The sequence below is a fragment of the Diabrotica undecimpunctata genome, chromosome 4 (genome assembly GCF_040954645.1).
Source record: "Diabrotica undecimpunctata isolate CICGRU chromosome 4, icDiaUnde3, whole genome shotgun sequence".
Classification (NCBI taxonomy): Eukaryota; Metazoa; Arthropoda; class Insecta; order Coleoptera; family Chrysomelidae; genus Diabrotica; species Diabrotica undecimpunctata.
Genome location: NC_092806.1, coordinates 26,301,253 through 26,316,376, shown reverse-complemented (window position 1 = coordinate 26,316,376; position 15,124 = coordinate 26,301,253). Strand labels below are relative to the sequence as shown.

At 32.6% G+C, this 15,124-nt stretch overlaps 1 protein-coding gene across 1 annotated transcript; it reads right to left on the bottom strand.

Moving 5' to 3' along the window:
* Nucleotides 1–4,055: 4,055 nt before the first annotated feature.
* LOC140439330 (uncharacterized) lies at nt 4,056–10,702 on the bottom strand. Its single transcript, XM_072529173.1, has 2 exons — nt 10,610–10,702; nt 4,056–4,680 (listed from the first exon to the last, which is right to left on the bottom strand). Exons 1-2 carry the CDS (start codon nt 10,625–10,627, stop codon nt 4,255–4,257), a joined length of 444 nt encoding a protein of 147 aa, XP_072385274.1. The 5' UTR covers nt 10,628–10,702; the 3' UTR covers nt 4,056–4,254.
* Nucleotides 10,703–15,124: the final 4,422 nt, after the last annotated feature.

The window sequence follows — 15,124 nt, the reverse complement described above, 5'->3', positions numbered from 1 at the left end:
GACCACATTTGATCGTTCCCAAAAATGAAATCACACTATGCAGGGAAGAAATCAGAATACCAATATTTAGTCAGTGACTTAAATGTAACAATTATGCACAACTTGTATAAATAAAAGTGCATTAAGAAAACAAAAATCCAGTATCTTTAGAAAAGTATAGACGAATTTTTCATTCAGAGTAACAACTAAAATTTCACAAACCTGTAAGATCTTTGTAAGAAATATATTGCTCATGAAGAGCAAAAAAGAGATACAAACTATGATGATACTCTCTATACTGAGCATACTAAACGCAAGGAAGCAGCACGAAAAATTAGAGATCAAGACAAAGAGGACACAAAGGACCAATTAAGTGTTTTGGCAATACAATCAAGTACCCTACAACTCATCCAAATGCTTTATTCGTGAGAACGGATTACTCAGAAGACGTACCTTTTGTGAAGTACATTGCAAAATGGATAAAAAACAAACGGGGAAGATCTTCTTCTAATCATTCTCTAATAAAACCTTACAAATCGAGATTCCCAATTGCTACCAAAAAAGTAAGAGACCTTCAAAGGCTTTGTAAAGAGCTTCAAATACCACGTGTTTACCATAATTTCTACACAAATCTTTCCTCTGATGACACCGTACAAGATGCCCTTCCAGAGCCAGATGCCTCTGAAGATTCTGAGAGCGAATCATCACAACTAAACCAATAATCTTCTAAATTTTAAAGCAAACTTGTAAAATAGTTAACATTTTATTAAATTTTGTTCAATCTTAAAGTTCTCTATTCTGTTCACCTACCTCATGAGAAAACCAATTAATAGGTGATACATAAGTACATTCTTCTTTAACACAAATGCATATTCGCGTTTTTATAGCCTAACATTCTAACAATAGTACTTAGGTAAACTAGTGACTTTTAGTAACTATGGTTACTTAGCCTATTTTGATTATTAACGTTTTTTAGGCATTTTTTTAAGGTTTTCAGATCAGGTGTGTAAAGAGAAATAACAGTACAAACAGATTTTTAGTCGAAGCACAAAGTGTTTTTTAGCTCTCCTGAAAAGTAGCGAATATGCATATTCACTATTTTACCAATTTGATCACGATATGTTCCAGAAGTGAGTAAATATTGGAATTAGCTGAGAAAGCTTATAAAAACACTAAAACGGATATGTCTTATCGTTCTTTTGAAGGCAAATTTATAATCAACTTAATTTAAAATAATAACAACAAAATAAAACCCTACTTATTTCTTTAAGGTAAACATATTGCTGTAAGTATTGTAGAAGAAAACAAATACAAAAAGACGAATGAGGATCATGGTGATCACGAGACTGATATTAATGCTGAATATTCTACAGGTTCGTTTTAAATTCTGCATGAAAAAATCTTATATATTTAACTCTTTTGTGTTTAATTTCAGTAAGCTTAGAAGAGAATAATGCCAATGGGAATGAAAATGTAATAGTTGAGAAGGAAAGCGCTAAGGAACCATTTCATGCAGACTCTGATACTAACCCAGGTTATATTCCGACAGAAGAGAAGAACATCCCTGGAGTAATAATTGAACCTAATAAGAATATTACTGAGGCAACAACAAATAGAAAGAGAAGAAACAAAAGCAATATAGGGAGGGTAAGTAGAATAAGAATTAGAAATGTTAGTCAGTGGGTGGATAAAAAATCTAAAACTGGTCTAAATTTGGGACTTGAACGCAAAAATCGAAAAGGTATTAAAATTAAACGAAGATAGATGAGTGAATCATGTACAAATACGTGTAGACTAAAATGTGCTTCTATAATAGCTAGAGACATACAGATCTTTTTTCAAAGAATTTTGGAAACTAAAAGATCATACGAGAAAGTGAGATTTTATTGCTCATCATGTGACAGGTTGCCAAAAAAATAAGTAATTATTAGTGCAGAACAACGGCCTCGAAGAAATTACTCTCGAAAATATTATTTCTACATTCGCAATGAAGGACAACGTGTTTGCAAAGCTACAGCATTAAGAAAACTGAAAGATGGTGGATTATTACAGAAAGATAAACGTGGAAAACACACTAACACACCACATAAACTATCACCAAAACTTATAGACAACGTAAAAATCACATAAATCAGTTTCATGTAGTACCTTCTCATTATACGACAAAGATCTACCTTGAAGAAGGGTTAAATATCCAGAAAATGTACCGATTGTACAACGAGTATTGTGAACAAATAACATCAGAACAGTTGCCACGTCACACCAGTATAGAGTTATTTTTATTGAACAGTTCAATATTGGGTTCTTTAAATTAAAAAAAGGACCAGGGTACCATTTGTTCTGTTTTTAATATGGCTGGAGATGCTGAAAATGCAAAATTGCTCGAAAAATATGAGTCCAATATGAAAAACAAAGAAGTTATTCGAAACTTAAAAGACATAGACAAACAGCTTGCAATAAATGATAAGAGCATAAGAGCTTGTGTGTGGCTTGCTGTGACCGTCAAAAGGTTTTAGCTATCACTTTGTCTAACATAAGTGATTTTTACTACAAAAGCAAATACTTTAGGAAATAATCAGGGTTACTGCTATGTCTGGCATGAGCAGGTGGCTAAAAGAGTTCCAAATGAAATTGACAGTTGCCTCTGGAAAAGATCTTAAGGCAAAACATAGTGTTAAAATGATAATATTTTACTCTGTGGGAGACGAAATAGGAATTGTTTTGTGTTTTGGATATTTGCTTTTGCTGCTGCGCATTTTCCCATTGATATTGTTCACCGATTTCTGGAAAAAGGCCACACTTAGAACGAGGGTGACAGTATGCACGCTGTTATCGAAAATGCAAAGAAAAGGCAATTGGATGTATGTGTGCCAGAACAGTGGGTCACATTAATCAGAATAGCTAAAACTTCAGGAAGAGATTGTGATGTTACGGTAATGTCCCAAGAAATTTTGTTTAACTTTAACCAACTGACAGATACCGAGAATTGGAAAGTTGAAATGGAAAATTTATATAATATTTAAATACGAATTCGACGATGGTTTTAAAAGTTGTGACATAAAATTAAATCGAAAATGCAGAGGACGGCCTTCCACTACCGTCAAATTTCCACCGAAACTGTATGATGCATCATTACCAATTGAAGAAAAAAGCTAAAGAGATTACTGTGGCTGTGTAATAATAGCAAAATACCCTCAATAGATCATGGATTTTATAAAAATTTTAGTTCAAAGATTTACGTACCTCCTAATGCCAAGCTCGAAATTGATTTAGTTGAGAGCGAAGAAGAGCCAGAGGAAGAAAATTGAATTAAAATACAAAACTGCAAATTAGATCAGAAACTTCTTCAAAATGTAGTGTATACTTTAAAAATATCTCCATCGAAAATTATAGTAACTCATTCAAAAGTAACTTACGACAATTTCTGTCTTAGATTTCTTTTACTTGTAAGATCATTATTAAATGCTATAAAAACGTCCATTTTATAGATTAATGAATTTTGGTAACGATGTAGATATATTTTTATATTTATCTCAATTACATAAAAAATAAGTTACTACAGTCTTCGTAGGAATGGCTTATTCCCATTTAAATAGTAATTAATTCGTAGGACTAGTCAACATAATGTCAATTATTATCTATTTTAGCTAAACTACAACATACACAGTCACTCGAAAATATCGACCACGTCTGGGCTAAGTCAAAGTTATCGCCAACCAGCCTGTTCAAGTATTACTGATGATGTTAATGATAGTTCTAAAAACGTTTTAAAACATTTTTTAATCCTTTTGATATTTTTGATATTAATTAAATATACCAACCACACAGCTTTACAATTCCTTGTTAGTGTGAATGTTTGTCTAGACGATGCATAACTTAGAGCCAAAGAGCGTTTCTTCAAGAGCTATTCTTTTATCTGTGAATTATATCACAATACTCTAATCTTCGCTTATTTTGTTACCAAGTTTATGATTTAGTTTCTTGTAGAGAATTTTACCATTAAGCTACTAGTGATGCTAAGATCTCTGTAACACTTTCTATTTCCGTTTTTAAAAATGTTTTTTTTTTCAATAATATTTCATTTTAATGAATACAAAATTATTTATTTAAACATTACCTAAAGCTTCACAAATATACACTATATACACGACAGGTCATTCACCCCTGATATGGCAGCAAGGTTTCTTCTTAATATATTAATTATATGCCACCGTAACAAGAGATATTTTCATAACAGTTGGTTTGTTGTATTTGGTCAAATATCCTTTAATTCGCTTACTTCCTGACTACTAAAGGAGCAGCTGCGGGCAGTGCGCTGTATGCAGCTGGAAGAGCGCTGTACGCAGCTGGAAGAGCACTGTATGCAGCTGGAAGAGCACTATAAGCAGCAGGATATGCACTGTATGCAGCAGGAAGAGCGCTGTAAGCTGCTGGAAGGGCGGCGTACGCAGCGGGAACAGCCGCAGGAGCTACAAGTGGAGCTGCAACTCTCGCAGGAGCGGCGAATACTGGAGCAGGGGCGGCGACCAAAGGAGCTGCGACGGGAGCGGCGATACCATGGTTAACTACACTAGCGGTGTAAGATGAGGCGTATGGTACAGAGTACGCTGCTGGTACAGCAGCTAAGGCTGCTGGGACTGCGGGAACTGAAGGGCCTCCCAAACAGCCTGAGATTGCGATTGCTACTAAGAGAGCAACGATCTGCAATGAAAATAAAATAAGAATAAAAACTTTTATTTATTTGCTGTACTAAAATAAAAATAATTTACTTAAAAAGCTTAAAACTAGAACTAAACTTTATACGAACTAGTACATCACACCATGACTGGGATATATAAAAATGTAAATATAAAGATATTTAATATCAAATGGTAATTTTACCACCACATAGATAAAGTGGAAATACGTCTACTAGATGAATATAGATCCCTTTGAATATGCATTAGAGCCACTTTTAGCTTTTATGAGGGGGAAAAGACTAATTTGTAAATAAATAACAAAAAAATAAATCTTTTGTAAACGTTTCTCTTATGATTAGTCAATTCATAACGTAAATAAATGGATTCACTGATTATATGGTACTAGTTTTAAAATTAAATCGAATTGAATTATCCAATAACACAATCACAAGGTCAAAACTCTCAACCTACCAATTCATTTTTTGTTAGTTCTCATTGTCCCACACATACAATCGTCTTATTATCAAAGTCATTACCAATTAGCCTCCCAGTCTCTCGAATCATGTATTCGAAATTGAAAAAGCGGTCAGAAATAATAAAAAATAATTCAAAAACCCAATCTAACAAGCAACATACAGCCGACAATGCATTACAGTATGTTTTCTACAACAAATCAAATTGTATAAACCATCTGTTGAAATATATTTTCATTTTAATAATTAGTTTGATGTTGTGTTGATATAACACAAAATGGTTTTTAATCAATGAATTATTGTACTTGTCAGGCTGATTGGTGTGAAGTAAAGAAAAAACAAATTAAAGAAATATAAACGGTGTGATTAATGTGGCCAAATAGATATCTGTTTTTTGTTTGGATTTTGTACAACTACTTTATTCAATAAAATTTGTTAACTAGAATTTATAAATATTTTTTTGAATCATATGGATTTACGACATTGCAAAAAAATGTTGACGGTTATAATATAACGCAAACCTCGATTTGACCTACATTTTTATTATCCTACAGCTAGGATAATGTCCTAAAGCCAAAAGTGACCCACTTAAAAACTTTAACCTACATTATTTCTTCACTTTGCTTCAAAATTAAATAACACGAAAAAGTACCTCATCAAGTACATTATTTTAGTGGCTCACTCTCAACGTAGTCATCGGAATAACTGCCTTTGTTGAGAAGGAAACAGAATCAAAAATAATTATATTGAAAACAAAATAGACAATCAGTAAAAATAGCTCAAAGATGTAATAAAAAAAGAAAGTTTCTTCTTCATCTTTTTCTTCCTCTTTACAAGCAATTCTCCTTGTTCATTGGCAGATTAATAACTTTATAGAAGTCCTATACTTCTTCTGCCGATTGGTGACACGGGTCTTCTATATTCTGCTTATATGGTTATTCCATTCTTTTTTCTACTATGTGTCCATTCATTTATACACTGTACATTACATTTTCTTCTAAACTCCTCACTTCTCTTTCGATCTCTCAGAGTATTTCCTGTAATTCTTCTCAGTACTCTCATCTCTGCCCTTTCCAGTAGGCTTTGCGTTGTGACTGTGTCGGGTCCTGTTTCTGAGGCATACGTCATTATTGGTCTTATACTGGCTTTATAAATTCTTGACTTCATCTCAATGTTAATGTGTCCGGTACATGTATACTTCCGGTAGGGATCTATGGAGGAGTATCACATTATCTCCAGCCGTACTGCTCCACTATGGGCCGATCAGACACCAGCATATTCTAGTCTTAGTCGCAGATTCGTTTTAGAATTTTAAACTGCTGCGTTAGCCTTTTTTTATTTTTCTGTACACCGAGCCAGGGCTTGAACGCACATCCACTCAACCATTCGACAGTGAGGCAAATGAGAGTCAGGCGCATGACCCGCTTGACTATCTAACCGGCGATTTTTTATTTTTTAAGGACATAAAATAAAAGTGTGTCCCTAAGTTAATAAAATAAGTTGTTTGGGTGTGGTTGGGACAAAAGAAAGAAGAAAAACTGATCTGTTATAAGGAAGGCAGCCATAATACAATTTTTAGAAATATTGCTAGTAGTATTGGAGATACTGTTTTTATACTATTTAAAAAAGGGCCAGAAAATAAAATTACAAATAAAAAATCCTAGTTGTTTTTCAGGTTACGGTGATTAAAAAGTCTTCGAGACACTGTAACAATGGTTCCTAAATTACTAAAGAAGATAGTTGCTTTAGCACTACAAAAGTAAAGCAGTTCAATCAGGTGATCAGTGTTAGGTAATGGAAACAAGTCGACTAAAAAAATTATTTAATAGAGAAATTAAAATAAAACAAATGCCAAATAAATAGATAAGAAGTATCTTGCATAATTGTACAAAAACAAGAAAAGTCCCCAATAATATATAAACTGCTGGATCATAAATCTATCAGAAAACCTTAACAACAAAAGGTACAATGTTTACTATTAGGCAGCTTAATTAGTTTTGAGAACATATATGATAGGCTAATCAGAGCAAAAATCTTAGCTGGTATATTAACGAACTGCCTAAGATCAAGATTCGTACCAAACCACTGGAACACAGAAAACATAAGAGGTTAGTCTTTGTATGTGGGTATATTTTATTTTATAAAAACCCTTAAAAGGGCAACATTACAAGCACGAACGTTTTCGAAACAACTGTTCCATCATCAGGTTAAAATACCTAAAATAAGTATAAACCATTTAATTACAGCAAACGTGGTTTAAAATTTTGACTAAGGTTAAAAACAATAAAATGGTTATACTTACAGGTTACCATGCCTGAGCCACCAAAATATTTGGGTAAAAACCCTTTAAAATGAAAAATGTTACCAAAGATTGTACATGATGTTGATAATATTATATGATGTTTAATATTTTAATTAGATTTTACTTCAGGTAACATACACCCATGCTTAAGTGAGTTCCAGTGTCCGGAGAGTAAACCTCTTCAAACGGACTACGGCTGGCAACTGATTGATGAAATACCCATGAACGGTGTCAAAAACAAAATGTCAATGAACCATGAAACAGTGTTAGTTAAACATTATATTACTACAGCCAAAAGCAATCCAGGTGTTGGGATTTGAAAATTTTTCCATAATTATTTAATATTGGATATAAAAGATGTAAATTACTGGTGTTGTTGAAGGTCATGTTTAAGAGGATGACGTATGCATTAGGCAGCTTATGTTACTCTTTATCGTATGGAGTGTGGTCTAAAAGGTGTAATTTGTGAAGAATTAGCTGAAATATATGGAAATGTCCTTTTATGTTGCTTACATCTAGGACAAGGAAAAATAAATAGTATATATTTGTAGCTAATGTAAGACTTCGTATGTAGATGAAATTGTTTAATACTGCTAGTATCGTAAAAATTTTTTTAATATAAGTGAGTCCAATAGATTGAGAAAAAGGGATTGAAAATCTTCCGGCTGAAGGAATTAAAGTTATAATATATGTGATTAAATTTAAAAATTTTTTGGAAAGACTGAGATCCTCAGAGACCTGGCAGGAATAAAAGTAAATGGAATGACTAAAGAATAAAGGAGAGTGGGTTAAAGGGAAATGAATGAGTTAATCAACAAAATTAGAGATGATAGAGGCCCTTCATGCTTAAAGCATCTAGCACCCTGAACAAAATATATTTTGGTTATATTAAATTCGATACATAAAAGCCTGAAATTTTATTTGTGAGTATGGTGTACTAAGTTGTTGACTAAGAGAGGGGGGAGCAATGGTTGATTAAAGGTTTAGGTAAAGTGGGAGAAAGTGAATTCTGATGAATTGCTGGATTGTGTTTAAATGTTTACTGAGTTTAGAACTAATGGGTGGATGGTAGATAACAGAAAACATAATTCTCATTCATAAGAAAGGTAGCAAAGAGGATATCAAAAACTACAGACCTATAAGTCTACTACCAATTATATACAAGACATTTACAAAGATCACTAACAACAAATTAACAAACGCATTGGATGCTGCACAGCCAACAGAGTAACCTAACTTAAGAAGTAAAATCAGTACTTTTGATCATATACACATGCTTCGACAACTAATAAGCTACTAAATCTTTAACCAACAAAACCATTAACAAACCCGACATAGAGCCTAGCAAATATATATATAGAAAAGCAAAAACAGGAGTAAAAATTTATAAAAACACTTCAGAATTTTCCACTGCTATAGGACGACATGTCAGATATAGAGGCACAGTAACCCCAAAACTCTTCACTGCACTTTAGAAAATATATTCAGCAAAATTAACTGTTAGAACAAAGGCCTATCCGTTGATAGAGAAGATCTCAGTCATCTATGATTTGCAGATTAAATCACTCTGATTGCTAATGCTAATAAACCTGAAGAACTTATAAGCGATCTAAATGCAGCTAGCAATAAAGTTGGCCTAAAAATGAATTTGGCAAAAACAAAAACAACGTACAATGGGCTAGTGAATGTAAAAGATGTATTAACAAGATGTACAACACTGCATTTGAGACAGTAGACGAGTATGTATACCTGTAACTATTAATACATAAATCTGGCTCCCTATTCCCAGAAATCAACAGAAGACTGAAATTGGCTTGAGCATCTTTTGGTAAAAATACTGTAATATTCAAATGCATAATACCACTCCACCTAAATAAAAAAGCATTCAATCAGTGTATTCTACCCATCATGACATATGGCTGCAAAACGTGTTCTCTAAAAAAATATAATAGCGAAACTTAAAGTCACTAAAGTCAATGAAACGATGCATGTTAGGCATACCAAAGAGAGTTCGCAAAAAAATAGAATGGATCAGACAGAAAACTCAGGTCACTGATGTAATCTACAGAGTTAAATCTTAAAAATGATATTTCCAGAGAAGAATTGATAATATATGTTCCAATGGTCCGCTAGAATTAAAATGTGGTATCTAAGAAGCGTCAAGATATCGAGACGACGTCCAAACTTAAGATGAGACTATGTCATAAAGAAACAACCAAGTATAACATGTCACACAGAAGCGAATATTAGATAAATGTGGGCAGAAATAAAGAACGACTATGTAAGGAAGACTGTACCATAATAGGTAGAATACGCTGATAATGTTGATGTTGATATGATGAAGTACCTCGCGATATTCTGTAGTGGAGTCTGTGAAAATTGTAAAATTTCTTTATAATAGAAAGAAGTTTGACGCTTTGTAGGATAAAATATAGTGTATCTGGATTTTTAAACATAAAGTTACTACTTCTAAGAAGAAAGTACAACTTTAAATTTTAAAATTATTATGGAAAATAGTAACTTTAAGTATCTATGATCAAGATTAAATTGCAAAACGTAAAATGAAGAAATAAGTTAACCTCGCAAGAAAAACAAGAGACCATTTATATAAAACCTTAATAAGACCGGTTCTCACATATTGTTTAAAAAACTGGACACTCTCTAAAATTGAAGGAAGATTAGAAGCGTTTTTGAGAGAAAATATTGCGACACGTGTACAAATATACAAGAAAATGGAGTTTGTCAAAGAAAATACAACTTTCAGGTATAAAAAATATACCAGCATCCAGATATCAAAAAATTTATTAAACTATGACCGCTGTATTAGACGGAACATGTGGAAAAAAATGGAAGAAAGCGAAATACCAAATAAATAAGCAAACAAGTACCAATAGGAAAAAGAATAAGAGAAAAAGTGAAGCTCAGATATATGGAACAAATAGAAAATGTTACAACAACCTTAAAAATGGAAAATATAGAAGAAAACACAAAACATATCAGAATTTAGAAGAATCCTGGAACATGCCAAGACCCAAAAAGAGTTGTCAAGCCAGTGATGATAACAAGTGATATCTAATTTATGTGAATTATTACTACATATTAAAAAAAAAACTAACACAAAAATCTTAAAACTCAAAACAAAACTCAAAAGTAAAATCCAAAAACCAAAAACTTACCATTTTTTGTGAAGCCATTTTACTTAGTTGTCTTAGGTAATTGCTAGTCGAGTGGACTGTGTCAGAAAATAAAAATTGATGGGTATTTATATCTCAAAGATGTCCACACACCTAACCCATTGGCATGTAATGCATATCGTGTCTTACAATATGTAGAACATTGTTGAAATCGATTCTAATTAGTGTTAGTGCCACCAGACAATATTGCACGAAATTTTGGTGATGTCTTGAATATTTATTGCCTATTGTTATTCCACAAGCGGTGGTTAATACAACTTGTTAAGGATTGTAGTAATAGAAGAATACATCAAATTTTATAAGTAAAAAGACCAATTCATTTAATTTTTGAAAATTTTTTGTTAAAATTTGATCAATTTGATGTTGTAAAATTAACATTATAAAAACAAACAAACACCTATAAAAAAAGTGTGCAAAATTTGAGAATTATGAGTCAAGTAGTTTTTGAGATACAGTAACACCGACTTAAAAAAAATTATTTCGCGAAAAACGCGTTTAAAAAAAACATATTGTTTTTGCTACCCACATAGAACCTTTTTGCTCTAGCCTTCGACGAACTCTGTCTTTCTTTTTGTTGCATTTGCGGCCATTTTATCCGCTCTAGTTATTATTAGTTAAATATATATATACTTTTTTCAGTACGTCAAAAGAAACTGATCATGGGAATCGGAGTCCAAGATTCAGCAGGGGAAGAACAGACAAGGACTCCCAGGTCGTTAACAGGCGAAACCCTTGTCAAACATCGAAACAAGATAAATAAAAATTATCAAAAGCAAAAATAGGTAAGTGGAATGTCAAAAGCATGTATTAACTTGGTATAATGCATAACATCCTTCAAAAAATGAGAAGAATGAATATAAATATATTAGGTGTAAGCGAAACATGGTGGCCTAACTCAGGATACCTTTCGACAGAAACCGGTACATTATATTACTCGGAAAACATTGACAGCCAGCATAGACGTGGAGTAGCAATTATTGTCGATACAGAGATCAACAAGTCAATAGAGGGTTTAGTCCCAATCTCAGAAAGAGTGATGATACTGCAAATAAAGACATCGCACACAAAACTAAATTTGAACCAAAGATATGCGCCAACGACGGATGCAACAGAAGATGAAGTAGCAAGTAATATTCTACCCACAAATTGAAGATGCACTGAAAATGACAAAGAATAGGGAAATCACGGTAGTTATGGGCGATTTCAATGCAAAAGTCGGCAAGGAAAGAGCTGGAACAATAATGGGAGATCAAGGACTAGGGAAACGTAACGATAGAGGAGATCGTCTAATACAATTTTGCCGAGAACAAAGTCTAATAATCACAAACACGTTCTTTAAATTACCTATGAGACGGTTATATGCATAGCGTTCACCAGCAGATAAACCGGAAAAAGTATTAAGAAACCAAAACGATTACATAAGGATTAAAAAGGGATATCGTAAAACCATCAAATCAGTTAAAACATATCCAGGAGCAGATATCACATCAGACCATATTTCACTAATCGCTAATGTTACGCTTAAGCTTTAACGTATTAGAAAACTCTAATGAATTTCAAAATTAGATGTTAGAAAACTGAAATAAGCTGATATTTAAAAAAACAAACTCCAACAGCAAATATACAAAAACTTTGATAAATTGGATACTAACACCTACGAGATAAACCAACAATGAAAAATATTAAAAAACTGCCTCCTCGTTCCATGCAACATAATATTAAAAGAACCGATAAGAAAGAGAGACAACTGGATGACCGACGAAATACTCGGCAGAATGGACCAAAGAAGACAAGACAAGAACAAAGACAGTCACAATTAAAAAATCATTAACAATGAAATCAGAAAAATGATAAGAGAGACAAAACAAACTTACTATGAGGAAAAATGTAAAGAGATAGGAGATCTTCAGAATAAATACGACCAATTTAACCTACATACATAAAAAGGTTAAAGAAATAGCAGGGCTGCAAAAAAGAAACCACACCACAACTCTTTTAGATAAAAATGGAAATAGTATGATAACGACTGACGAAAAGCTAAAACAATGAAAAGAATATATGGAAGAGCTCTTCGACGGCGAAAGAGGAAACCTACAAGACATATCTTTCGAAGAAAGAGAAACAAGTACAGAAATTATAAAGGAAAATATATTGTATGCACTAAAGAATACCAGAAAGAGAAAAATAATAGAACATGAGTACATGGATGTCCTCTTAAAGCTCTTTAATGAAATTTATCAGTCGGGTGACATACCCAATGAATGGTTGACCTCAACATTATTTATTTGTCTTCCAAAAAAGAAAAATGCTAGAGAATCCACCGACCACCGCACCATAAACCAGATGTCTCACATACTTAAAATGTTTTTAAGATCATCCATAAACGCATTTACCAAATACTTGATATGGATGTTGAAGAAACCCAATTTGGATTCCGTAGAGGCGTAGGTACCCTTAAAGCTCTTTTTGCATTCAACGTAGTAATCCAAAGATGCTTGAATGTGAACCAAGATATGTACGTCTGTTTCATAGATTGCAACATTCTTTCGATAAACTCCGCCACAAAGAGCTAATGGACGACCCCAAAGCAAAACAATTACAATACAATGACATTCGAATTATAACAAATCTATATTATAAACAACAGATACACATACGCTTTAATGAACACACATCAGAAGAGTTCGAAATTAAAACAGGAGTGCGAGAGAGTTGTGTATTGTTACCACTACTATTCAATGCATACTCTGAAGAAATTATGTAAAGAGCTCTTGAGGGAGAAACAGCAGGCATAAAGATCACTGGAACGCCAATTAACAACAATAGACATGCAGACGATACTATCATAATAGCAGACAACCTCCAAGACCTCCAAAAACTAATGAACAAGATAGTTGAGTGTGGAGAAGAATATGGATTATCAATAAACATCAAGAAAACTAAATTTATGAGGATATCAAAAACCCAAAATAATGATGAATGCCTGACAATAATTAACGGTAAAACTTTAGAACAAATTCTTCTTATTCTTAAAGTGCCTATCCGTTCCGGATGTTGGCGATCATCACATAACACCACATTTCGAAAGCTTCGAGATCAGATCTAGAACAAGTTGAAAACTGCAATTATCTTGGCATAATAATTAGTAGACTTCGGCAAATATGCAAATAAAAATGTAGAAAATATGCGCATAAATATGCACGTGTTTACCCGATAATATGCAAATATTTTACAAAATATGCATACAAATAAATAAAAAAATCGTAAAATAGTAACAATTTTATTTAAAAAAAAAAGTGTACATAACTAAATATTTCCTACTATTCATTAAGATTTATATTTATTTTAAGTAACTACATCATTTTTAAGTATGAATAAACTTATTTAGAATTATGATAACAATAAATGACCAAGTGGTGTTCAAAATTTTCTAACAAAAACTTGTGGCTTCTGTCTGAGTACATATATGGAAAAACTTCGTTCAACATCAACTGATGTAACGGGAGCATTTTTCAAACTAACCAAAACATTTGGTTTTAAATTAATTGTTTCCGAAATATTTCCAGCTAGAACACTGACTACTTCAGAAAGAATATGGTAACCTTTATTTTTTTCCATAGTAGCTTCAAATTTTTTTAAAATATCTTTTCCAATATTACCTCTAACGTTCCGACAACATGACGCAAATTCTTTTATTAATGCTGTACTTTCGAACAATGACAGTTTTGGTGATTCTAACTAAGTAATTGTTTTTTGAACAAAACTAAAATTTGATTTTATAAATGAAAGTTCTTGTTGAAGCAAGTTACTCTGAAAAGTTTGTTTAGAATCCAAAAGAGATTGGGAACTTTCATCTGTTAACGTATCAATTATGTTCTTTATTTTAACAAAATGATCTGCATAAAAATTAGCTGCTTCTAACCATATTCCCCATCGCGTTAAAATAGGTTGTGGTGGAAGAGAAATGTTAGGTAGCATTTCTTTATAAAGTTGAATTCTTATAGGAGATTTAAGAAATACTTTTTTGACACTGGATATCATGGTATTTACAAGAGGAAACTTTTTTCGTATTTCCTCTGCAACTCTGTTTAATCCATGCGCTACACAAGTAACATGTATTAAATCTGTGAAAAATATTTTTAAATTTTGTCCTCCTTTCACCATATAAGGAGCAGCATCCGATAAAATAAGCAGTAATTTATTAGAAGGAATAGTTGTCGGAAGAAAAAAAGTTGCTAATGTTTCTTGTATAAAACGCGAAATTGTTAAAGCATTTGTTTTCTCAAGTTGCTGGCATGAAATAAGATGAGATTTTGGTAAGGTATCTTCTTTAAGAACACCAATCAATAAATGAGCAATATACTTTCCTGAGGAATCAGTGGTTTCGTCTACAGATATGTAAAAATAATTATCTGCAATTTCTTCCTTAATATTAATTAACACCGACGAGTATAGCCCGTTCACATTATTTCTTCTTAGAGACCGATCACTTGGAAC